This window comes from Muntiacus reevesi, chromosome 12, assembly GCF_963930625.1.
Source record: "Muntiacus reevesi chromosome 12, mMunRee1.1, whole genome shotgun sequence".
Taxonomy (NCBI): Eukaryota; Metazoa; Chordata; class Mammalia; order Artiodactyla; family Cervidae; genus Muntiacus; species Muntiacus reevesi.
Window position 1 is genome coordinate 50,744,959 of NC_089260.1, and position 26,227 is coordinate 50,771,185.

The 26,227-nt window shown below is 41.2% G+C and overlaps 1 protein-coding gene across 1 annotated transcript; it reads left to right on the forward strand.

The window, feature by feature from the left end:
• Window positions 1-4,152: 4,152 nt before the first annotated feature.
• On the forward strand, window positions 4,153-25,629 carry GGH (gamma-glutamyl hydrolase). Its single transcript, XM_065903234.1, has 9 exons — window positions 4,153-4,368; window positions 6,162-6,276; window positions 8,950-9,000; window positions 12,160-12,244; window positions 15,079-15,217; window positions 18,566-18,672; window positions 18,759-18,849; window positions 22,674-22,811; window positions 25,258-25,629. The coding sequence occupies exons 1-9, from the start codon at window positions 4,260-4,262 to the stop codon at window positions 25,377-25,379; spliced, it is 957 nt and encodes a 318-aa protein (XP_065759306.1). The 5' UTR covers window positions 4,153-4,259; the 3' UTR covers window positions 25,380-25,629.
• Window positions 25,630-26,227: the final 598 nt, after the last annotated feature.

Sequence of the window (26,227 nt, forward strand, 5' to 3'; positions counted from 1 at the left end):
CTTGGATGCTGTGGGAGAATGATGCATTACAGAGATGAAACTGGGTATGATGGCAGTGAAGTGAGGACTGGCAGCAGACAAACCCCACCTCCACACTGAGGTCCTGGTGGTCAAGGGCAGTCACTTCCTAACCTTCTCCCTCCCCGACAGCTAGCACTTGATTGACTGCTTGCCTCCTCTCTGTCCAAGTCAATCGTATCAGTCTAATAAATATCAACAAACCAGAGCAGACCAAGAGATCTGGTTTTAAAAAAAAAGGTTGTTGAATTAAAATGCCGTCTTGCAGCTGGACCTATTTTGTTAAAGGGAAGGTAAAAGGGGTCAGGGGGAGAGGGATGTCCCATACATCCAAATGTTCCTGACCCTATTCCAGAATTCAGGTCTAAGCAAGCGGGTGTGCCTGGCTCGTGCATGCATGCTAAGTTGCTCAGGCGCCTCTGTCCATGGGATTCTCCAGGCAAGAATACTGTGGGTTGCCATTTCCTCCTCTAGGGGATTTTCCCAACCCAGGGATCAAACCCATGTCTCCTGCACTGGTAGGTGATTCTTTATCACCGAGACACCTGGAAATTCCTAAGAGATACATACATCCACTTAAAAATAAATAAGACACAGAGATATCATATACAACATTTTATTGTAATAAATTTTTGTATGGAGTCAGATGGTTACTAGACGTATCGTGATGAACATTTCCTAAGGTATGCAAATATCAAATCACTTTGATCACATCTAACATACTCTTGTATATCAATTGTATTTCAATATAAAATAAAGGCCTTTTCTGCCAACTCCAGGATCAGGGTCACCTATGAGTCTATTTTATCTTTCTTATTAGATTACTATTACATATTTCTGTTTCTTCATATTTTTAATATTTTGTGTTGGACATTGTGTTTAGCCGTAGAGTCTCCAGGTAATATCTCCCATTAATGACAGCTCTTCCTTTCTTTCGTCAGGTATCAGGAAAGCCTAGTAAATCCCATCAGGTCTTGAGCTGGGTTGTAGATTTGAGGATTCAGGCTATCTCGGGTTCATTCCCGTTCTTCATGATTGATTCACTTGGGTTTTTTGGTGTCTTGGATGTTCTCCTTTTTCTTAGCAATTCCTTCAACAGATGTTTTAGTGGTGGCAACTGGGTGTATGTGGGGGTGAGGTGGGGTCACTGCCATGACTTATTTCTCTTCATTTCCCCCCTTATCTCCTTCTTTCCTTTCACTGTCCTCTCTTGAAGGGACACTACCCGATTGTCAAAGCAGCTGCTTCGCCCTCAGAAGCAATACTTATCTGAAGTTGCCATCTCTGGCTCCTTCCTGACAGCCAGTACTAACCCTCTAAGAGGGCTTCCCACACATAGGGCTTCAGCCATCAAGAACCCACCTGTCAATGCAGGAGCTGCAGGAGACACAGGTTCCATCCCTGGGTCGGGAAGATCCCATGGAGGAGGAAATCACAACCCGCTCCATTATTCTTGTCTGGAGAATTCCATGGACAGAGGAGCCTGGAGGGCTACCTTCATAGCGTTGCACAGAGTCAGACAGTACTGAGCTCCTGAGCACAGGCTCACACACCTTCCAAGACCTAGGCTGTGCTCAGTATCCTGGCATTTCATGTTTGACATTTTCTTTCAGGGCTTCATTTTGCCTATGCTTTTGTCTAAACTACTTGCTCCTCTTTCCTCGTTTTCAAAGAGGAAGACTTGCATCTTCTCCTCTCAGCATCTGGAGTCTTGCAGCAGTGGAGAAAACTTGCTGGAGTTTGCTACTTAGCAGTCTTTCTGTCAATTTGATGTTTGTGGTACCCTCCATCTCCAAGTATTGTTAAAGGCATAAATCATGTGTAACTTTATTTGAAACTCCTTGTATATCTCATGGTTTTTCTTAAGATCTGTAGACAGATTCTGGCTTAGGCAGTTGATATAAGCCTCTGGACACCAGCATAACTTATCTGTTATTTCTTATTGGTAGAAATTTAACTCTGTTGATGTGCCATAAGCCAAGCTGCTTCCATCGTGTCTGTCTCTTGGCGACATTATGGACGGTAGCCCACCAGGCTTCTCTCTCCACCGGATTCTCCAGGCAAGAATATTGCAGTGGGTTGCCATTTCCTCCTCCAGGGGACCCAGGGATTGAAGTGGGTTCTTTACCATTAGCACCACCAACTCTGTTGATAACCAGCTCCAATTTATTAATTTTCATGCATTCTAAATATCAATTAATTATACAAGTTATTCATTCTTTTATTGATAATGATTTAAGTTGCACTTAATATTTCAGTATTATAAGAGAACGCTACAAAGAACATACTTGTATATGTTTATTTGTTCACACATGCAGGCATCTCTCTCGGGTTAAATACTAAGTCTAAAAAGTGCTGTGTTATAGAATATGTGCATCTTCACTTTTACCACATATTGCCTAATTGCTCCCCCAAACAGTTGTAGTACTTTACAATTCTACCAGCAGTCTTAGAGAATTTTTATTTTTCTACACCCTTATTATCAAGGGAACACTTTTTTACACTTCTGTCATTCTGATGGATGTGACATACTATCTTGTATTAATCTGCATTTCCCTGATGACTAGTGAAGCTTTGTCTTTTCATATTCTTTTCCTAGTTTTCTATTAGGTTGTTATTCTTTCTTGCTCATTTTAGTTCTTTGTACATGCTAGAAATAAATATCTTGGAAATTCTGCTTTGTAAATATATCTTCCAAATTTGTGCCTTATCTTTAATTCATTTAGTTTAATAGAAGTTTTAAAATTATAACATCATTAAATCTACCAATTTCTTCCACTAACATGTCATTTTTTAAAAATATGTTTTCTGAAATTCCATCAACGTCATGGACACACAGTCCTATATTTTCTTATCAAAATATACCAGTTTGCCTTTTACATTTATATTTTTACTCACCTAGAGTTTATTTTTGTGTATAATGAGAGGTAATACTTTTTTTCCTATGTGGACAGATAATTGCTCCAGCACTACAACTTCATACTGGTATAAAGTTTCCTCATCTGTTCATTTAAGTTCAAAACACATCCATTCAGCTTATCACTCACCACGCCCTTCCTGAGCAGCATTATTATCTTAACAAAGCAGATGACATACTGCATTCGCTCTTCTTGAAATACAGTCTCTTCACATATCCTGTTCTCTCTTTTCCTTACAAAACTGCAAACTTCTGAGACGGAAAAAAAAGGCATTGCCCAATTCATCTTTGCATCCTCTATATTTGGCACTGAGTTGATTATCAAATACTCTTCAATTTTATTCTGATTTTCACCCTTATTGGTGGGAACTCCCAGCCAGTATAAGCCATATCTTTATATTTAGGTTTTCACACAGAAAGAAAAGGCTTACCTTTCACCTACTAGCCCACCAAAGCAAGTTCAGTGTTTCTAAATCTCTTTTCAAATTTTAAACAGAAACCTCAAAATAACTTTTAGTTGATTAGGAACCCACGTCACCCTTTGTGCCCTGCTGTAGAACTGTCTGTGCTTGGGCTTGGCATCAGCATTAAGGTTAGAAGGCACCGTCTGCGGGTCTGGCCTGGACTTCTTGTTTTTGTGGTGATGCCAGGAGTGGCCTCTCCTTGACCCAGTTCTGAGCTGGGGCGATGCTCGTGGGCGTATTCACATCCGTCGGGCTTTCTTCATCTTCTCTTCGTTTGGTCCAGAAGCCTCGACCTGCAACGCAAATGGCAGGATGCGGAAACTACCTCCCAAGTCACCGTCCATCCCTGATGGAAAGCGGGGGTGTCCAACTCCGCCGCCAGCATTCCTCAAGACGACTTTGGGCGGGAGCAGTCGATGGCGCATAGTTCTCAGGCGACTTCTAGAACCTCTCGCCAGCCTCCCCCGCTGCCTGGTTACCAATCAGGTCAGACCGCGACCCAGCGCTCCTCACTCGACCGCTGGACCCGGCGCCCCAGTTAGTTCTGGGTGACTTCAGGTCACGTCGAGGAAACAGCTGAAAGGGCGGGCTCTAGTACGCGGAACCCAGCGCGCTTGCCTGAGCCCCCGCAGACGCCGCGGGGCGGGCTGGGGGCCGGGGGTCCGGGCGGCGGCGCAGCGATGGGGTAGGCGCGGCCTCTGCGTCCCCAGCGCACATGCGCCCGGACGGCCTCTCCCATAGGCCCCCGCGGCGGAGCACCGCCCCCGCCCGACGCCCTCGAGCGGCCGGGAGACCGCCGCTGCCTCACTCGGCGGCTCGCCGATAGTGCCTTTGAAAGGCGGCGGGAGGCGGCGAGCGCAATGGCGAGACTGGGTCGCCTGCTGAGCGTGTTGGGTCTGGTTCTGTGCGGGGCGGCGGGCCTCGGTCTGAGCGCCCCTCCCGCGCCCACCCCCAAGAAGCCCATCATCGGTAAGGAGGCGGCCAGGGCTGGGGCTGGGGCTGGGGCTGGGGCTGGTGAGCCGGGAGCGCGCCCTGGGCGCTTCCAGCTGCTGCGCTTCGGCAGGTGCTTCTGGTCCTGGAAACATCCAAGCCCAGGGTTAGGATGTGTGCCTTCCTAGCCCAGGGGTCAAACCATCATTGAGATCCTTCTGAAATATACCTAGGTAATGCGTGTTGATTTCCTGCAGATCCTTGGCTCTTAAAATTGGAAGGGAGGAGCGTGCACTGTGAAGAATCCTGAGGATGGTTTTTGTGTTTGTACTCATCTAGGAATTTCTGCTAACAACCGACTGTATGCATGCATTATCTTTATTAAAATTTCACTGGCTGAGGACTCATTTCGAGAACAATGCAAAATCGAATTGGCTAGATAATTGAGAAATTATGGTGTACCTGGCCTTTGTCGTCTTTAGCAGTGGAGGGCAGCCGTGGCTCCTGTGTTCCTAGTAGCAATTCTCTTTTGTGCTAAAGTAAAGCAAGTAATTTTTCATTTTCAACACACTTATGTTCTATAAAGGGAGTAAAATCAATTTGCATAGCCATAACAGACATTTAAGACTGGGGCGAGGGAAAGCAACCCTGGAGAAATCAGCTTGTATTTGAAATGTGCAAAAAAGTAATTTGTGGGCGGACAACTAGAATTGATTTCATTTTAGCTGGTAGTATTGCTATACCTTTCATTGTTTTTTTTTTCCCCCCTTTATTTCCCACGAAGATGGGTACTGTATTCTGTAACTAAATAGAAAGTAGTTGAGCACTTTTTCATGGATATTGGTAGTGTCCATTTTCATATGTGTTGTGTATCAATATTTGGAACTTGGGATGCATTATTTCATAAGCTATGTAAAATAGTGGTTAAAATCTTCAAAGGGAATTAACTCAAAATGTAATCCTATGCAGGCTTACTGGGTGGCTCAGTGATAAAGAATCCGCCTGCCAATACAGGAGAAGCAGGAGATTCAGATTTGATCTCTGGGTCAAGAAGATCCCCTGGAGGAGAAAATGGCAGCCCACTCCATATCTTGCCTGAAGAATCCCATGGACAGAGGAGCCTTGGCAGGCTACAGTCCATGGGGTGGCAAAGAGTCAGACATGACTTAGTGACTGAGCACATTGCAAAACAAAACTACACAGGATGTTTTATATTTTGATTACAATGTTTGTTCCGTGTTATCTGGTAAAATAATGTGCATTTTACTATATGTAATCTGTACCTCAGTAGATCTAAGTAAAGGTCCTTCCAAAACAAAAAACAAAAAAAAAACAGATACAGAGAGACCTTTTAAGGGGCTATTGGAATAATCCAGGTTGGGGGGTTAGGCAGGATGTTGCTTGGATTAAGCTGGTGTTGATGGTGTTGGAGAAACATGCATAGAGAATTTTTTCACTCTTTTGCTTTGTTGTCAAGGAAACCATGTGCCTGTGTGTGTGTGTGTTGTGTGTGTGTGTGTAGGGAGGGGCCTTCTGCTGGATTTAAGGATTGGTACTCTGACATAGATTCCAGCTTGTATGAAAGAACCTGACTTTGGGGGCTTATTTGGCCTCCCTGATGTGGCAAGAGAGGAAGCTACTTACAATTCAGATCAGCCTCCACTACTCCTTTCCCAAATCCTATAGATATCCTTTCAGGAGAAGCTTCATGTTTCATTCTGTGAATCAAATGAGTGAAGTAGTGACATTTCTAGGGTGGCATGTTTCAGTTTCTGAGCAGGAAAAAAGGACATTACTGGAAACGGAAACTTTTTTTTTTTTTTGTAATTTAGGAATATTAATGCAAAGGTGCCATAATAAGAACATGAAAGCCCTGGGAAAATACTACATTGCTGCATCCTACGTGAAGTTTCTAGAGTCAGCTGGTGCGAGAGTGGTACCAGTAAGGTACGATGCCATAGTTTTTACACTGAATTTAAAAAGCTGCAACTGCTGTTTCCTCTCTGAAGTTATCTTTTATCTCTAAAATAAATGCTTTCTCTCCTGCGATTGCATTATTCAAGCACATTAATGTTATACCTGATTTTTGCCCCAAATCTAATGCTTAGAGTCTCTCATTAAGTTGTTCAAAGTGTGAAGCTACATGTTCCTATCATATCATTAGAGCTGTCTCATGTGTATTAGATAGAGAATGAAATGATAAGTTCCTTTACTCCAGAAAAGGTGATCCTCATCAGATATTACGAAAGTAATATCTGGAGCAAAATCACTTCTAGATTCACCAGCTTCGTTCTATAATATTAGCGTAAAGAAGCATGTAGGGAATCAAGGAATATTCTAGAAGAGTATTTTTCAGAGACGTTCCCACCCCACTTTAGAAGTTTGGAAATGACTAATACAGCACTGTTGCTTCAATATTAATTACAGATATTGCAATTTTAAAGGAGCTATATTATTTTTGTGGTGTAATGATCTAAGGAACAATAAAATGACTCATGTCATATTCATGACATGACATGATAAATGATTCATGTCATTTTGATTTGGAAAGACTTGAATTTTTTTTAACAAAAACCTTGTTGTTGTATTGATATTATCTTATCACCCCAAAATAGTGTATTTGAGGGTCTTTTAGCATACTCCCCTAATCCATTATAAGTGGTTTCACACATAAAACACAACTGTTTGCTCAGGAAAACCTGTTATTGTAAATAATTTCACATTAAAAAATGGTAGCAAAAGTAGAACATTAATAGTCAAAATGCAAATACTACAATTTTGAGAATAGTACCACAAAATGGTTTTATATTTAGATGAACATTTGCTTTTGACATTAGTTTTCAGTTTTTTCATAGCAATCTAATTTTTTCAAATGAAATCTTCTTTGGAACTTAACTAACTTAACTAAAACCAGCAGAGTTTTAGAGGTGAGATGGAGGTTCTAGACAGTCCTCAAGACAACCTGCAAAGTTTTGATCCTGGAAGCTTTTTCTGCAAGCTGTTCTTTTAGAAAATAGATCTAGTAACATGGGTGGGAGGTGGGAGAGACAAAAGACAGGTAGGCCAGTTCAGATATGTGAGTGGGTTAGGTGTGAAGCAAGGAAGGCTTGGCTTCGAGCAGTGGTTGTAGAGTGGTATAATTGCTAGGTAAATGTCTTTAAAAAAATCATTAAGATTTGACTACAAGGATGAAAGGGCACATCGAGGAATAGACAAGAATGACAGAGGTTTTGAAACAGGAAGTTTTGAAACTGATGACTTGCAGAATACTGGGATTTATGACTGAGATACTGAAAACATGACATACAGGTTAATTTCCAACTTGGATTCCCAAAGTTCATTTTAAGGTATATTGCTCAGAATTAGAATCATGTGATTCTATAAAAGCAGTGTAATATGTGGCAGCTAAATTCCCAGAGTAACCTGCAAAGGATTGCCCAATATAGAATGAGACGTGATCACACTGATGATGTTGGTTGAGTTTATTTCTGAATTTCGGATGCTGGGGACTGACTTCTGCAGTTCAGAAGGAAGGAGGAGGCGGACGGGAGACCTCAGCAGAATCCTTGAGCAGGCGAAGATGTTTGTGTTCGGTACCCTTCCTCCTATCTGGCCTTCACCCTCTGGTGCCCGGTCCATTCAGGTTGTTACAATCTCCTGCCCCAGAACTGGAGGGACCCAGAGGGTGTCTGCCTCCTGAGAGGTGGCATGTGACAGCACACTAGCATTTTTGGTCTAAAAATCTGTTTCATTTGTAGTGTTTAAGGTATGTACAAATCAGGAGACTCATAAAAGTCTGGATTTCTGGCCTTTATTTTTTTTTTCTAAGACAATTTTCTGGAGCTGATTTTGAACAGAGCAAGAGCTGTCCATTGGCAGCTATGTCTGTTGCTCCTTTTCATGCTCCAAAGCTGCCATTTGCCATCATTACCAGATGTACGCTGTTTTCTTTAAGAGAACTTACTGAGGGGGTCTTTCATTTCAAGAAAGTCTGACAACGTGCACATGTCATCTGTGTTCAAAGAACATGCCCTGGGCTGTTTTGCCTTCACGGTCTCTGAGACACCTAAGTTTGTGACCCCCGTCCCCACCCCACAGTTAAGCCCCTTAATAGTGATGCACTGGGCCCCCAATTCAGGCATGGACAACGTGGGAACCGTTTCTTAGAATGAGCGAAATGACCAGAACCCGGCTGCAAGGCTACCTGGCAGGAGTCCCTGGAGAGCAGCTGATTCATCTCAGTCCATTTGAGTTCCTGATGGTGGTGGTTGCCCATCCTGATTTAAATGTCCATGGGGAAGATTCTGTGTCCCGATGGGCCCCCTCTTTGTTGACATAATCTGGGGAGATTGACCTGGCAGAACACTGGGACTCGGCGGTTTCCATGGTGGTCCAGTGGCTAAGACTCCGTGCTCCCAGTGCAGGGGGTCTGGGTTCCATCCCCGGTCAGGGAGCTAGATCTGATGTGCAACTAAGACCTGATGCAGCCAGATAAACAAATATTTTTTAAAAAAAGAATTATTTTCAACTGGCTTTTAAATATTAATGTGGTAGCTTCCTTTAGATACTTTCTTCAGTTTAGGAAATGGATGTTTTGTAACTGTTTTTTATCATTTTCAGGCTTGATCTTGAACATGAACAGTATGAAAAGCTTTTCAAATCTATTAATGGGTAAGTTGCCAACATTGGTTTAAGACAGTATATGTCTAAGTACAAAAAAGTACATATGAATACAATACATGTTTCTAGGAAACTTTTTCAGTGGTATAAATTTTAGTTTTCTGAGTTATTTTATAGAAATTATTTTGTTGAGAGATGCAAAAATCCTGCAGAGAGAAGGCAGATTAAAAAATAAATGTTATATAGTAGATAACATTTTTTTTTTAATGTGTGACATAATTTTTGTTCTGTTAAAGTTTGTCTTAAAGGCTTTGATGCCACTTTGGAGGCCATGACTTAGGGGATTTATAAGTCTTAAGACTGAAGATATTAACTGGTTATCTTTCAGAAGGTGATTTGAATAGAATTTGGTAAAAAGTTTTATATCCTCTAGCTTCATCACAAAAGATATGATTGCTTAGCTCACAGAAAAAAATCATATGAAAAAATGTGAGACATACTCATAATTAAAGGAAAGCTAATTATAACAATTAACCATCAAGTTGCAGAAAGCAGAAAATGTGCTGATGTTCTAAGGTGAGGGTATGAGGAAACAGTGTTCTTATACTTTATTTATGGGAGTTGTTGATGCAAATAATATATGAACAATATACATTAAGGAACAGAAGAAAGTTTTATTCAAGCCATACTGAGGACTATAGCCCAGGAAGAAAGTGCTTTGGAAAAACACCGTGTTATATCTTGACAGATCAGAGAGTGTACATCAAACATGACAGGGTTACATTCCTTCCAGGTTTTGACAGAGACGTGGCCAGCAAGTCAGCATGACCTTAATGTCTAGCAAGGGAACCTTATCTTGGAAGGACCGCTGGCATGGGCATCATAGGAAGGGTGACCATTTATCCCTATCTTCAGAGTGGACTTTTCTTAAACTTCTAGATAATGCATTATTTTCTTAATGGCTAAAGCAGAGGTACAGTACATGTTTGATGGGCCATAGACAGACTGTTCTTATTAACATAAAGTTCAAGTCAAATCATGTATAAGTCAGAATGACTTCCCCATACTAGCTCATGCTAGTGCATAGTAGGTGAAAATTGCTTCCATCAAGGTGGAAGTTATATAGTCTTTTGGGGGCAGTTTTATAATATCTTTTGAAATTAAAAATGCACATACCATGTGACACAGGAAATGCTGGAGAAGGAATTTTATTTTACAAGTATAATCCTCTCCTTTAACTTACACACACAACTATATGTGAAATAGGTAACCAACAAGGGTCTTCTGTACAGCCTAGGGATCATACTCAATATTTTATAATAACCTATAAGGGAAAAGAATCTGGAAAAGAAAACCTAGTCACTTTGCTGTACATCTGAAACTAACACAACATTGAAACTTGACTAAATTTCAATAAAAAGTAAATCAAAAAAGATATAGGCCTGACTTATATGACGACCTGGGCCCAAACGTATGTACTGTTGTATTGTTTGAAATACCCCTGATTTGGAACCCATCTACCCACCCATCAGTTGGGAACTGGGTTAAAAAATAAACTATACTCATATAATAGAACATGGTTAAAAACGAGGGTTGTCTGTAGATGATGCCCTGAATCACTGTTGTAACCTGAATAGTGTGGTATTGTATACAAAACAAGCAGGGTGCACAGAGGTGTGTGTAGTGTACTCCCATTTGCTTTTGATTTTGAAGCTGCGGTAAGGAGACGTGCATAATATATATCAGGTTAACACAGCAAATCATAATGGTGGTTATTTCTGCTTGGAAGTGGAATAGAGGGAGTCTATCTTACTGTAAAGCTTTTATTAAAAGAACTTTTAAAAATTAAAAAAAAATTGTTCATTTTTTAAAAAAAGCTGTGTTCAAAGCAGTCATTTGCATTCAGTTCAGTTTAGATGAGTAAGTATTTAAAATCAGTTCAATTTAGGGAAATATTTACAATACCTGTTAACGTGCAGTGTACTTTGGCATGGACCAAGGTAAGTCCAGGAGAGACCATGAGATAGAACCTCAGAAATAAAGTGAGCATGACTCACCTGCCACTTTAAGAACCACTTTTGCTGAGCCCTGATATGCAGTGAGCCCTGTACTGTTTTGGGAGGATGGTGCAGAGAGGAACTGGTGGAGCCTTGCTTTCAAGGTGTTTGTTAATCACGAGGGGCCGTCAAGTTTTACTTTTGATTGGACTGAGGTTAAAAATACCGAGTCAGTGAAAAGGAAGAACTGCTAATGAGTCTTCATTAAGCCACTTTCCTGCTTGGTTTTGTGGCAGATGTTCTACCTTATAGTTTTGGTATTTCCTACTAGACCGTGACCTTACCAGCAAGAATTGCCCATCTCTGACTCTCTAGGCTAATACCTATTACTGAATGAACAACTGTCTCAAAAGTGATATTTCTTACATCTCAAATTCATATTTAGGGTACTTTAAAAAATTTTTAATATATTTTATCCAACCTTTGTAATCTCTTTAGAATGTCCTTAGTTACTTGAAGAGCTCTTTAACTTGAAAAATGGAAATAAAAACATAAATACTTTGCTATATATCTCCTCTATTGGTAGGGTCCAATAGTCAGATGTTTGTGACGCTCTTCTTTTCTTTCTGAGAAGTTTTTTAGAATTGTCATTGTGTTCTTTTTCAGAATTTTCTGATACCATTCTTATTTCTGAAGAGAACTCAAGGAAATAATAATAAATGAAAATTTTCATAGATATTCAGTTATAGCCTACTGTATTTTTAGGACTAGTTCATTCTTTATGGTTAAAACAATTTTTTTTGTGTGTGAGCCAAGACAGACTCATGGCTGTGAACCTGCATTTGATTTTGGCATCTCTGATCATCTTAATTTAAACCTATTAATAGCTATACTTAGAATTTTATTTCTACTTGGTTTCTAGCTCTGCATATTCTTCCCTTGGCCCCAATTTCTTTTACTTTATCTGTACTCTATTTCAAAAATAGACTTGTTTATCCAAGAAGTTTGGTAGAATATGCACAAATGCATCATTAACTGCAATAGTTTACAAATAGGTGGAATTGTGTTTTACATTTTTTTGCCTAACTTTTCTCATTTTATGAAGTGCTCTGGCTGCTTATGTAATCAGGAAAGGTTGTTTTAAAATAAAAAGATTGTTGATTTTCTGGGAGGGAGGAGAGGTTGAAATGCACCCTATTTGATGTTGTTTCAGAGTCCTTTTTCCTGGAGGAAGCGTTAACCTTATGAGGTCAGGTTACGCTCGCGTGGCCAAAATGTTTTACAACTTGTCCATAAAGGTAAGTCTCAGTTATTTCTTATTACTCCAGGTGAGTTTTTGTAATTTTCCACAAGGATAGCTCTTTTCTAAAGCACATGGTGCTACCTCCTTCACCATTACTGTAGTCTCATCACCCCTTTAACTCTTGAGGTGCTGGTTCTTTTCCACCCTGTGGCAGCTCTCACCTCATTTAATTCTGGACTCCAGGGAACCCTCCAGTCCTGACCAGCCCTCTGTACTCGGGCTCATTAACGTGAACCCAGACACTCATGGTGGCTGAGTAAGCAGTCTCTGTTACGTACTGGGCGTTGTTCATAGGTCGTTAATTCTCATCTCCCCTCGCAAGCTGCCCTCAACCCATCCAATCCTGTCTCATCTTGCTTCACACTCCCTTCGACCCTGAGGCTCCACATGTGGTGACTTGTGCAGCCTCTCGGCTTCTCTGTAACCTCACACTGCGCCTGCCTTTACATCATACCTCAAGCTCTTGGGATTTCGCCCCAGAACTGTTAGCAGCAATTTTCTAATTTATCTTGCTGGCCCTACCATCTACCCAACCTTAGATAATTCCCTAAGAAACTGCCTTTAGCATGTGCGATACTTGTTGGAAAGTGTTGACTGGCTTGGCTCGTTGACCTGTAGCCTTCTATGGTCTTTGAGTCAAGATAGTCTGTGAGTCAAGAGTGTGTCCACAGCCCACCTTTTCCATCCAGCCTTTGTTTGTGCAGGTACTGGCAGTCAGACTGGTGTTTCTAGAACATACCCTGTGTCCTACTTTCAAATCTGCTTAGTCTGTTCCTTTCTTCCTCATCTGTTATTTGTGCCTTAGCCAGCTTTCAGGGTTGTGCACCTTATGGGGAGGTGTCCCTCTACCCCCACTGGAATGGCATCCTTCTCCTGCTCAACTTCTAGAGTATTTTGTTGTTGTTGATCAGTCACTAAGTCATGTCTACCTCTTTGTGACCCCATGGACTGTAGCCCGCCAGGCTCCTCTGTCTGTGGGATTTCACAGGCAAGAATACTGGAGTGGGTTGCCATTTCCTTCTCCAGGGGATCTTCCTGACCCAGGGATTGAACCCTCATCTCCTGCATTCTTTACCACTGAGTTACCAGGGAAGTTCTCTGAGATTAAGGAGCTTTTATCTCAGAGACTCAGTATCTTGAAGTTAGCTATTGATGTCTCATCAGATTGCGTGGTTCTGATACCCTTCGAGGCATTCCTCGTTGCATACCATATGATTCTGTGTACTTAGTACCTGCTCAGCAGACATTTTTTGGAAAAACTAATGAGCAAAATTGAAATTTAACAATTATTATATATAATAATTTATATAATTAATAAAATTATAACAAAAATGATTTAAAAATGCATTTGGGAAGCATATATGTGAATATTATAAAGTAACTCTTCCTTTCGCAAAGAGAGACTTGTGTAACCTGGTTTGTTCAATTAAAAAAACAAAGGAGTCACCTAACTGCCTAACCCATAAGACACAAAAGGTCTGTTTGACAGCTTGAAGATTTCAAACCAAAGAAGAAAGCTTAGCAATCTTGAGCTTCCATTTAGGCGTAGCCACTGGGGTCCACAAGCCCTAGAAGAAGCAGCCTTCAGAAGTGATTTCTGTTAGGTCTGTATGGTTCCATTCTGTGTCCTTTGTCCTGCTGATGACAACAAATAAAAGATGCGGTCCCGGCAAGTGGGGATTTAACATTTAGTCCAGAAATCAAATTTGGTACATATGGAAACAGCAGTTCTGTCTTCTTTTGTGTTTATTGTTAAATGAATGCTGTAAGACTTTTCAACATAGCATACACAATTCTAACTTCTAAAAGGAAACATTTCCTAGATTTGTATGTGAAGTATTAAAACCATATCTTGAAGTAGAAAATATAAGAGTTGCTATTGTTCTATATTTTTCTTACTGAGAAACAGAAAAAAATTCCCTAACATTTTCTGTATTTAAAAAGCGTTACTAGAGTAGGAAATGGCAACCCACTCCAGTATTGTTGCCTGGAAAATCCCATGGACAGAAGAGACTGTTGGGCTCCAGTCCATGGGGCTGCAAACAGTCGGACGTGACTGAGAGAATGAGTGCACACACACACACACACTTAGGTTATATTTTACAGTCTATGCAGGAAAACCACTGTTTGTTTTTAAGGAAGTTACAAAACGCATTTTTGTAACTATCGGTACATATGGGTTTAATCTTTAGTTAATCAGAAAATTCAGTCACTAGAATACTTTTTTCCCCAGTCACACTAGTCGTTTTAATTCCCTCTGAGAGCCCTAGTACCTTTGTACTTCTTTAGTTTACTCTGTGAAAAGTTGTTACTTTTGCTTGCTGTTTCCTTCCTTCCAAATTATGGCTTTCATCAGATTAAATCTGATTGGCTGGAGGCTGTTACTATAAATTCTGAGATAATGGAGGAAAAGGAAAACTATGCCATTCAGAGTAGTTTCAAACCTGGACAGTCATTTGAAACAATAGGATTTGTACAAAACGTATAAATCGGCATTTATCTCACACCATCTTCCATATTTACAGTCCCTCAATGATAACATGTGTTGTTTGGTAGTTGACTGGCAGATGTCTGTCTCTTTCCCAGCACAACTGAGTCTGGATAGTTTGGTAAATTAAACCCTAACTTTAGGTGGGTGCTTGGTCTACAGAGAGATGGAGTGATAACCTGTTGATTGAAGAGAAAATGCTAGCCTACTACTATTGATCTTGGAAATTCCTTAGAAATCCATGTGTGACTCAAGTGCCCATTTTGTTAGGACAAACTGAATGTATACATTTTATTAGGAAGAGTTTGAATAAGCTTAATTTTTCTCTTTACTCTGCAAAGAGTTTTGGCGAAGGAGACTATTTTCCTGTGTGGGGCACCTGCCTTGGATTTGAAGAGCTTATTTATCTGGTCAGTGGAGAGAGCTTATTAACTCTTACAAATACTGTTGGAATTAAACTGCCACTGAACTTCTCTAGAGGTAAGAATTTTCTTTTTGTTCCTTTAAAAAAGTAGTAACTGGGTAAGATTAGTAAGTTGCAAATATCCAAGTCAAAAAATGTTTGTAACATTTGTTAATTTTTAACTTATTTACACAGGCTGAAGGTGTAACTCTTTGTACTGAGTTATAAAGATTCCTTAAGGGATTTTGCATGTTTATAACTTACTGCTTCTAGTGATATCAGGACCATGCATGATGAAAAACTCTAAAATGAGACCTGGTTTTGAGTTCTAACTTTGTTACTTCTGCCTTGGGGGATCATTTAACCTGTCTTAACATTTACAAATGATTTCTAAAAGCATTTACTCTTAGGGTTTTTTGTGAGGATTAAATAGGACAGTTTTTTTCTGGGTAGTATGCTAAGGACTTTTAACATAACTGTCATAAATGTTAGCTTCAGTCGTGTCCAACTCTTTTCAACCCTATGGACCATAGCCCACCAGGCTCCTCTTCCCATGGGATTTTCCAGGCAAGAATACTGGAGAAGGTTGCCAGGGCCTCCTCCAGGGGATTTTCCTGACCCAGGGGTTGAGCCTGCATTTTCCCGTTGGCTGTGAACTGTGTTTTGACCCCAAATGGGGTGAACTCCATCCTAGTATGCCACCGGGAGGTAGCTCAGGCTCCAGGTAACGGTCATCTCCCTGACCAGACTACCCTTACATCAGACACCAGCCTCTAGTCATGCCCCAAGGCTACTCACACTTCTGATCAACTGGCCATGAGATTGGGGATACTCATAGGTTTAGTGAAGCTTTCCAGGTGGCTTCCCAGGTGGGAAGCTTTTTTTTTTTTTTTGAAGTGGGCGAAGCTCGAGAATGGATGGGGTTGGGGCACAGGGGCTGTGACGTAACTAAGGCTGAGAAAGGGTGCCTGGGCGGGGGGCGGAGAGCACTCTCCCTCTCCTCCTAGGTGGACAGTCCTCGGGTGGGGGACGTGCTCCCTCTCCTCCTGGCTGGACAGTCCTCACTTGTGCCAACTGCCGAGGCACCTGGAACCCCAGGCTCTAGTGCAGCGGCATTGGAAGTGGGGGTGGCGGGCCCGGGCTCAAGGAGGAGGTGGCCGACAGCCCATGTTCAGCTGAATTCAAAATACACATGTTTCCTGGAAGAAACAACTGTTGGTGGTGAAATCCTCGATGGGGGCGGGGTGTGGGGGCAGCAGAATGGAGGAGGCAGTGAAATAATCTAATTATCATACCAATAAAATGTTATAAGGAAAGCTCGGCCTGTAAGTGATGACAGCAGCGGGTAGGGCTGGTCTCCGTACTCTTTCTTCATTGAGTACCGAGAGCTTCCTGGGTGGCTCCAGTGGTAAAGAACGTACCTGCCAATGCAGGAGGTGTAAGAGACGTGGGTTCAATCCCTGGGTTAGAAAGATTCCCTTGGAGGAGGGCCTGGCAACCCACTCCAGTATTTTTGCCTGGAGACTCCCCATGGACAGAGGAACCTTGGCAGGCTACAATCCGTAGGATTGCAAAGAGTCAGACGCGACTGAAGCAACTCAGCACACACTCACGCACAGGTTTAATAATGCACTGGAATGGCTGACAGAGCTCAGAAAGTGCTGTGTTTGCAATAAGAGTTTGACTGTAAAGGATTCACGTGGGCTGAGGTATGGAGGGGAGGCAGAACCTCCTGCCCTCTTTCTGTTGACTCAGGGCACGTCACCCTCCTGGTGCCTCAGTATGTTCACCAGCCAAGTGGCTCCAGGGAGCTTTGGTGCTCAGAGTTTTTATTGCAGGTTCATTGTGAAAGCATGATTGATTACATCACTGGCCGTGTTATTGAACTCAGTCTCTAGTCCCCGTCCGTCCCATCCCTGGAGATCAGGCTGGCTCAGAGTCAGATTTACTCTTGAAGTCCATTTCATATACATTGTGCTGCAGATTCAGGTAAAGCCAGACCTGCTGTAATCACGTGGTCAGTCTCTCTGATCACCAGCCTCATTCCGAAGCTGTCCATGGGCCACCTATGCCACCTCATGAGCATTACAAAGACATGCCCGTCCGCGAATTTCCTTGAAATTTCCAAGGGTTTTTAAAGCTCCCATTTTGGAACCCAGGACAAAGACCAGACAAATTCTTCATTTGCCAGTTTGTGTAAATAGATACTGATTCTTGGGAGTTCCCTGGTGGTCCAGTGTTGAAGAATCCACCTGCCAGTGCAGGGGAGACAGGTTTGATCCCTGGTCTGGGAAGATCCCACACGTCACGGAGCAGCTAAGCCTGTCCTCCACAGCTTCGGAAACCCATGTGCTCTAGAGCCTGTTCTCCACAATGAGAGAGTCCACCCACAGTGCAAAGTCTGCCCCCCCCCCCCCCCCCGAAGTGTAACCAGAGAAAGCCCTCAGGCAGCAGCGAAGATGCAGTACAGCCAAAAAATAAAAAAAAAAAAAGATGATTCTTGTAGGTTACTTGATCTCAGAATCATCAGAATTGAATGCTACCAACCTTTCTTGTTCTCTTAAGGATTTGGGATGGAAAGCAGTAGTTGTTATTCCCAGAACTTATAAAATGCTCTTATACTTTTCAAAGCTCTTTCTCACATTCAAATAGTGCAAAAATCATATGGGAAATAAATGTCTTGGGTCAGTTTCTTTTGGTTGTGTGTGTTTGAAACCCAGTTTATACAAACCAGAAATGAAATCCACTGAAATAAGGAATCAGCAGATTTTGATGATCTGGGGCTCTGGGGTTCTCATGACGGTTAGCATCCTGAATGACAGGCTCATTTAAGGACAGCTGACGTTGGGCCCTTGACTACCACCTTGACTACCATCAGGATTTTCTTATCCTCTGGCTGCTGTTTGTCTGTGTCAGACTCCAGAGTTTTCAGTGAAGTAAATTGCTTCTTCTGGTCTGTCTAGTGGTTAGTGACCTGGTTTGTGTTCTTTTCCACATCGTTGGTATTTTTAACCATTTAAGTCCCAGATACTTTGAAAATATTTTGGGAGTTCTAGATTCTTTCCTGAGCAAACAAATAAATACACAGGTGGACAGCTTTACCTATTTTTCAGCCCTATCTAGAGAACTCAAGTTAAAATCCTCTGCTTACTCTGTGGCTAGCCTGCTCATTATCATGTCCAAAGAATTTTAGTTATTTATGTTGTAATTCTAGAAGAAAGGTACATAAGTATGGAACATATTTGGAACTGTGTGTTGAACATATTTTGTGCCTGACTAGAATACTCCTGTGGAAATGATGTCTTTGCAGATCATTTAGTCATCTTGATTGTATCTTCACAGTGGCCTCTCTTTGACTGTGACTTCAGCAGACTTTATTTTTTTTCTGTGTTTGAATGATTTCTCTTGGGCTTAAATTTTTTCAGGTACATTGCAGAGCAGAATGTTCCAGAATTTTCCTGCTGACTTGCTGTTGTCATTAGCAGTAGAACCTCTGGCCGCACATTTCCACAAGTGGAGCCTCTCTGTGATGGTATCTCATTTATTATTCAGTGAAATCCATGCTGAATTTAGATTTACTATAGAAGTAATCATTTTGGTTTTATTTTTGCACTTCAGAATTTTACGAAGAATGAAAAATTAAAGGCATTTTTCAATATATTAACTACAAATACAGATGGCAATATTGACTTTATTTCAACCATGGAAGGTATGTATCACTGCACATGTATACTTTATTATATTTATGAATTTTGATTCTGTAGTTCTCTTATGAATAAAATCTCTTTATGAATAAAATCATTTAAAATCTCTCTTAAAAATAAAATCATGAATAAAACTTTGGGGACTGAAGTTGGTTGGACGTTAGGGCATTATTGGAGAAAAGAGGCCCATGTTTTGATCAGGTTCCAAAATCAGTTGCAGTTTACCTGGGTCACCTTCTGGGTCAAGGTGATGAAAATGGAAAGGAGGTGAAGACTGTGGGGAGGATCAATGAAGATAAATGGAGAAGATGACTTCTGTTTCTAGCAACATTACAGATTAAGTACATGCTCCAGACAACAACAAAAAATGTGATTGGCATACAGAAAAAAATCTCCCTAAATATATTGATGAAAGGACAGTAAGGGTATTTAGGCCCTAAACTCCAGGAGTTAAATGGAGCATTTAAACCAGCATTGTTACTGAATCAGGAGAACTTGAGGTGAAGCTCAGGAGCGCCCTCTCTGGAGAGTACCCCACGGAGCAGGACCCGAAAGACTGGACCCTCAATGAATTCTGTGTGCAGAACTGCTCAGAGCTAAGAGCTCATTGAGAGCTGAGACTGTGTCTTATTCTTCTTTGGGTTTCCAGGAGATGTTGAACGGATGACTGATTATGTAAATGAAAGAGATTTGGCTTGGAAATTAGGGTGTCAGGCTTCTGTGCTGGCTGTATTTCTGGCTGTGTCATCATACCAGGCTCATTTGAAAATTCTATCTTCTGAAAACTTCCTGATACCTGCTAGATAGAAACACTGGAGATGCTCTTATTTGCATATTTCCTTCCTATTCTTGATACTCTTGTTCTAAATTAGTGAGACAGGGCCTGGTTCCTATGTTGTCGGGAACCTGCATTGATCTTTCAGTGATGCAGTTTACAAAGAAAAGAGAGTGAATCTCAACTTGTTTCTGAATTTCAGTGTGTTTCTCTGTCTAAACATTCATCTGTTTTATCTATTTTTCTATCTATCTGAAAAACCTTTGTTACAATTTATCACTTGTTGTTCAGCTGTGAAGCTGTGTCCGACTCTTTGTGACCCCATGGACTGCAGCATGTCAAGCTTCCCTCTCCTTCAGTATCTCCTGGAGTTTGCTTACCATTCAGTTGGTGATGCCATCCAACCATCTCATCCTCTGTTGTCCCCTTCTCCTCCTGCCTTCAGTCTTGCCCAGCATCAGGGTCTTTTCCGGTGAGTCAGCTCTTCACATCAGGTGGCCAAAGTATTGGAGCTTCAGCATCTGTCCTTCCAATGAATATTCAGGACTGATTTCCTTTAAGATTGGTTTTATCTCCTTGCAGTCCAAGGGACTCTCAAGAGTCGTCTCCAACACCACAGTTCAAAAGCATCAGTTCTTTGGCATTCAGCCTTCTTTATGGTCCAGTTTTTACATCCATACGTGACTACTGGAAAAACCATAGCCTGACTATATGGACCTCTGTCAGCAAAGTAATGTGTCTGCTTTTTAATATGCTGTCTAGGTTTGTAGTAGCTAGGGTGTTTCTTATCCTAAATAGTACTTTTCATGTCTCAAAGAAATATATTAGATGATCCTTCAGTTATCTGTGTGTTGCAGTTGATTTTTCTAGTCATCTAGCCAATGGGTCTCCTGCTGGTGTCACCACATGTGGTCCCAGACAGAGAGAGTATGTTACAGGGAGGTGGGGGCACAGTGGGAGAGGGATGGAGTAGTGACTGCAGCTACTTGGTCTTAGGTTCTCCTCTTGTGAGCCTTGCCTGAGGAAGGGTAGGATAAAGTAGGTTTTCTTTGTGTGATGTGATCTCTCCTAGTGGAGTCTCATGGGATGCAAGAGGACAGTGCTCTTTTCCCTGGATACCTCTACTTTCAGATAACTCTTTCCTCCAGGTATTTTCATATGGTAGTTAGGGTTTTAATTTCAATGCAAAAGTAATAGAGGACTTCTTTTTCAATTAACACACTACTGACTGGGGTTTTTTTTGCAGAAACTAATGCCTGTGGCCAGCGATTTGTTATGTAAGTGAATATTAAAACACTCTAGTCAGTAATGTTTGGGTAACAAAAGACACGTTAATACATCTCTGGTCAATAAATTGTTACAATGAGGAAAGGCATATGTGTGAAGAAAAAAAATGAGTATGTAAATTTCTCAGAAGGCAAATATCACACATATTCACGTTTTTAAAAAGTTACAGAATTTTAAAAACACACTTAGGAGTAGGTGAGTAGTATAGTGACATCCTGGGTACCTTTCTCTATGTTTCAGCAACTTTCACTTTTATGGGGGCATTCTTATTTCATACAGTCCATGGGGTCACAAGAGTTGGACATGGCTTATTTCATATCTATTTTTTCATCCTACTAGAACATTTTTTGGAGTAAATCCTAGGGATCATATCATTTTTATATATAAAAGTAGTTAATAATTCTAAGAATAAGTGAATTATAGTAGCAAAAATCTTTCAAATTTAAATTTCTTTAAAAAGCTATTTAAAAATTGATTCAATGAAGTCTTGAACCATTCCACAGACTGTGAGAGAGGCACAGTGTATGCTGAGACACACTAGCTAACCTATAAAGACACCAGAGACGCTGGCATAGTTCATTCTCCCACGAATAAGTCATTATATCAGAAGGGATGAAGATGTGGTGTGAAGTGGGGGGCAAAGAAACCCATTGTAGAATAAACTTGTCACTAATCAGATGTACCCCTGACTATTGAACTGGTCTGTTTTCAGAGGCTCAGTTATTTCACTCTACTCTGATCATGCTTACTCCTTGGAAGAAAAGCTGTGAGAAACCTGGACAGTGTATTAAAAAGCAGAGACATTACTTTGCCAATAAAGGTCCATATAGTCAAAGCTGTGGTTTCTCCAGTAGTCATGTATGGATGTGAGAGTTGGACCATAAAAAAGGATGAGTGCTGAAGAATTGATGCTTTTGAACTGTGGTGTTGGAGAAGACTCTTGAGAGTCCCTTGCACTGCAAGGAGATCCAACCAGTCAATCCTAAGGGAAATCAATCCTGAATATTCATTGGAGGGATTAATGCTAAGGCTGAAGCTCCAATATTTTGGCCACCTGATATAAAGAGCTGACGCACTGGAAAAGACCCTGATGCTGGACAAGATTGAAGGCAAAAGGAGAAGGGGATGACAGAGGATGAGATAGTTGGATGGCATCACCAACTCAATAGACATGAGTTTGAGCAAACTCTGAGAGATGGTGAAGTATAGGGAAGCCTGGTGTGTTACAGTCCATGGGGTCACAAAGAGTCGGACACAACTGAGCGACTAAACAACGAACAACAACAACTCTGATCACCTAGTAAAGTAAATCATATTTCAAATTATAAAAAGTTGTGCATGCGTGCTAAGTTATTTCAGTCGTGTCTGACTCTTTTTGACCCCATGGGCTGTAGCCCATCAGGCTCTATTCTTGGGATTCTCCAGGCAAGAATACTCGAGTGGGTGGGTAACGGCGCCCTTCTCCAGGGGATCTTCCTGACCCAGAGATTGAACCAATGTCTCTTATGTCTCTTGCTTTGACAGGCCGATTCTTTTACTACTAGTCACCTGGGACTCTCATAAAAGCTTATAAGTCAGTGAAATACTGTTATTATGAACTTCACATTGTGAATTGAAATTCTTTGTTTGTGATAATAATATGCACAGTTTTACTTTGTCTGACATTGTGGGCTATAAAAGTAACATTTTACACAGAATATACAACATAATTGTATCATCTTAGACCATTGTTACCATTTAATACTCACCAGTCTATTCTTTGTGCAGGATACCGGTATCCAATATATGGCGTCCAGTGGCATCCGGAGAAAGCTCCTTATGAGTGGGGGCAATTACAAGGCATTTCCCATGCACCTAATGCTGTGAAGGCTGCATTTTATTTAGCAGAGTTCTTTGTGGCTGAAGGTAATATGAGGCAGAGGTTATAATTTCATCACTCTAGTGTGGTTCTGAAGGAAATTGCCCTCATCTGAACTTGTGTGTGTTCTATAAATGTTCTGTAGGTTTAACTTTTAAGATAATTAATTTGAGAGCCCTGAAATTGAGATATTAGTCATTTAAATCAAATCAGGACCATTATTTCAGTTAACAGTATTGCATTCTCTAAAGTGGGTTGAATTCTTAAACAACAGCATAAAGATTGTTTCTTTTTTCTTTCTTGATTCCTTTTTTAAGATTTTTTTCCTGTTACTGTTGGGTTCCCTGGTGGCTCAGTGGTAAAGGATCCACCTGCCAGTGCAGGAAATGTGGTGGGCAAGATCCCTGGAGAAGGATCTGGCAACCCACTCCAGTATTCTTGCCTGGAGAGTCCCATGGACAGAGGAGCCTGCCGGGAGGCAGTCCACAGAGTCGCCAAGAGTTGGACACGACTGAGCAACTAAACAACAGCCACCATCATTACTCTTCTTTGGAACAATATTTTAATTGTGACATTATCTGAGAATTAGATCTTATTTTTCCAAGACAGTTATATGAGTTGAATCTATACTCATCAGTCTGTGGATTTAGGTCTCCCTGTCTATAGGTGTTGGCACATTGGAGAGTTAATTCGCTTTGCCTGCTTTTTCATGTTGGATACACAGATGTAGTCACACAGTGTTATGTTTGTGGGTAATTGAGAATTTGGTTCTAGATGCCTGAGGTTTAGTTGAGTGATGTGGGTGTGAGACAGAGCTACAGATGCAGCTCGCCGAGGATGGGGGCATCCTTTGGGCGAGGCGTGGGCATGGGAAGACTTGACCTTCTCCATCCAAGCTTTCCCTGAGGTTTATCAACCCTCTCTCCACACTGGCAGGTGTATACTGCATCCCAAGTTCACCGTGGTTTAGGATTATGCTCAGTTGAATGGGTTATTTCTTGACAAAACCCCAAATAAAAAAAAAATCCAAAAGTTCTCCCGTGGGCAGTATTAATCCTGAGAAACGTTTTTAGGTCGCATGTGTAGAAGTGAAAGAGGACAGCAGGGGGCAGGGCATGGTTTTCTCCAGCGCTGTTGCAGGCATGACTATGCCGTCTTCATCTCCCGTTGCCCTCTTTCTAAAAAATGCCCGAAAAGCCCGTATTACTTTATTTTGACTTTAAGGTAAAGTCTGAGCCTTCACTCCCTCACATTCAAACTTCAGCTTCACCGACTTCTTCGTGCCTTCTTCCATTTCACATTTCCACCTCTCTTCTCCGCTCCCTCCCCCCGCCCCACACCTGCCTCAGCTATGCAGCGTCTCCCTCCTCTTTACTCTTGAACCATCTTCAGGAAGTTAGTCTATAAAAAATGTTCCATGTAATGATGTAATATTCGTGGTTTGTCCTCATGCATGGAGTAAACAATGTACGATTTATATACAGAATGTATCATGTTCAATCAAGTGAAAGTGTTAGTCTGTCAGTCCTGTCTGACTCTTTGTGACCCCATGGACTGTAGCCTGCCAGGCTTCTCTGTCCATGGAATTCTCCAGGCAAAAATACTGTAGTGGGTTGCCATTCACTTCTTCAGGGGATCTTCCCCACCCAGGGATCCAACCCGGGCCTCCTGCATTGCAGGTATGCTTTACCGTCTCAGCCACCAGAGAAATCCGTGTACATTGCAGTGTACATTGCAGTGGGGCAGGTCACTGAATATACAAAGTACCCAGCAATGGGATCCTCTAGAATTTGTTGTTAATACTGACATAGCACATGACAATAATAGGTTACTCTTTATGTGCAGCTTTCAGGGAACAGTTTAGGTACAGTTTCCGCTTTGATTGCTGATGGAGGAGTTGGAGCGTCTTCCTTGATGTCTCGTGGGCAGGTTTTCCTCCTTTTCTGGTCCATAAGACCGGAATGATAAATCAACTGCAAAGACTCTTCACTTTAGAAATTATTTCCAATTAAGGTTGTGAGTTGCCTAAGTAAAGAATAAGCAAATAAAAGATTGGGACTTCCCTGGTGGTCCAGTGGCTAAGACTCTGTGCTACCAGTGTTAACAAAAAGGTTAACAGTATCACTTCTGTGTGGGAATCAGACTAGATTGCTTGAGAGTTAGGACGTTGCCTGGTGAATATTTCCATTGGTGAATATTTCCATCTCCAGGAGAGGCATCAAGCCCTATGCACAGTAGGTACTTAGTAGGTGCCTAGTAGGTGTTTGAATGCACCACGTGGGGTCTGGTGCAGAGCAGGTGTGGCTGCTATCAGGAGAATGCCCCTGCAAGTCACGTGCTGCTTTGTTTGGGGGAAATTTTATAAGACATTTTTTCCTTTTTGCTGGCCTTGTCCCGCTAAGTAATGCTAATTAGAGGAAGGAACATCATAAAGTAGCCTTTTGAAAATTGTACCCCATCTTCTTAAAAATTAATCCTTTCTTTGTCTTGCAGCTCGGAAAAGCAATCACCATTTTGAATCTGATGTTGAAGAGAGCAAAGCGCTAATTTATCAGTACCGTCCAATTTACACTGGAAACGTTTCTTCGTTCCAGCAAAGTTACATATTTGATTGAAAGGCTTCGCTGTGTTAACAGGAATTCTGATTAATTCCCTGAGTAAACTGTTATAATAATGAAAAGCGTGCTACTCGTGGCAGTAATGGGTCACAGAGATGCCTTTTCTGTGATGTTACTGACTCTGATTCTTCATTCAGTATTTTTGTGTATCACATTTGATAATCAGTGAGACAGATAAATAATCTAGCATGTTTCATGGAAAAGCTTTGTTTTATTTAAAGATTAGGAAATAAATTTATTGAAAATACAGATGTTTTATTTTTTCTGATTCTGGCAATACCACTCCTTAAGCTGTCTACCTACCTCATCCTTGCTCGACTGTTTTTATTTTATAATCAATTTTTATTGAGGTATAGTTAACATACAACACTATATGAGTTTTAGGTGTGCAACATATTGATTTGATATTTTTATACATTACAAAATGTTCACCACAGTCTAGTTACCGTCTCCGTAGAATGTTGTTACAATATTATTGGCTATAGTTTCTGTGTGTACATTACATCCCCCTGGCTTCCTTATTTTGTAACTGGAAGTCTTTATCTCTTAATCCTCTTTACCTACTTTGCTCAGCCCTCTGTCTTTCTCCCCTCTGGTGACCACCTGTTCATTCTCTGTAACTGTTTCTGTTTAGGTATGTTTATTCATTTGCTTTATTTTTTCTAAATCCCAAATATAACTGAAATCATACAGCATTTGTCTTTCTTTGTCTCACTTATCTCAGTGTAATAACCCTCCAGATCCATCTGTCTTGTCACAAATGGAAAGATTCCTCTCTTTTTTTATGGCTGAGTAATCCTGTGTGTTGGACTGCAACGAGATCCAACCAGTCCATCCTAAAGGAG

Bases quoted from the DNA above. Each gene is read 5' to 3' on its own strand.
- GGH (XM_065903234.1), top strand. From the start codon at position 4,260: ATGGCGAGACTGGGTCGCCTGCTGAGCGTGTTGGGTCTGGTTCTGTGC. The intron at 4,369-6,161 runs GTAAGGAGGCGG...TTTGTAATTTAG, and splicing joins CCCCAAGAAGCCCATCATCG to GAATATTAATGCAAAGGTGC. The intron at 18,850-22,673 runs GTATGTATCACT...TTCTTTGTGCAG, and splicing joins CTTTATTTCAACCATGGAAG to GATACCGGTATCCAATATAT.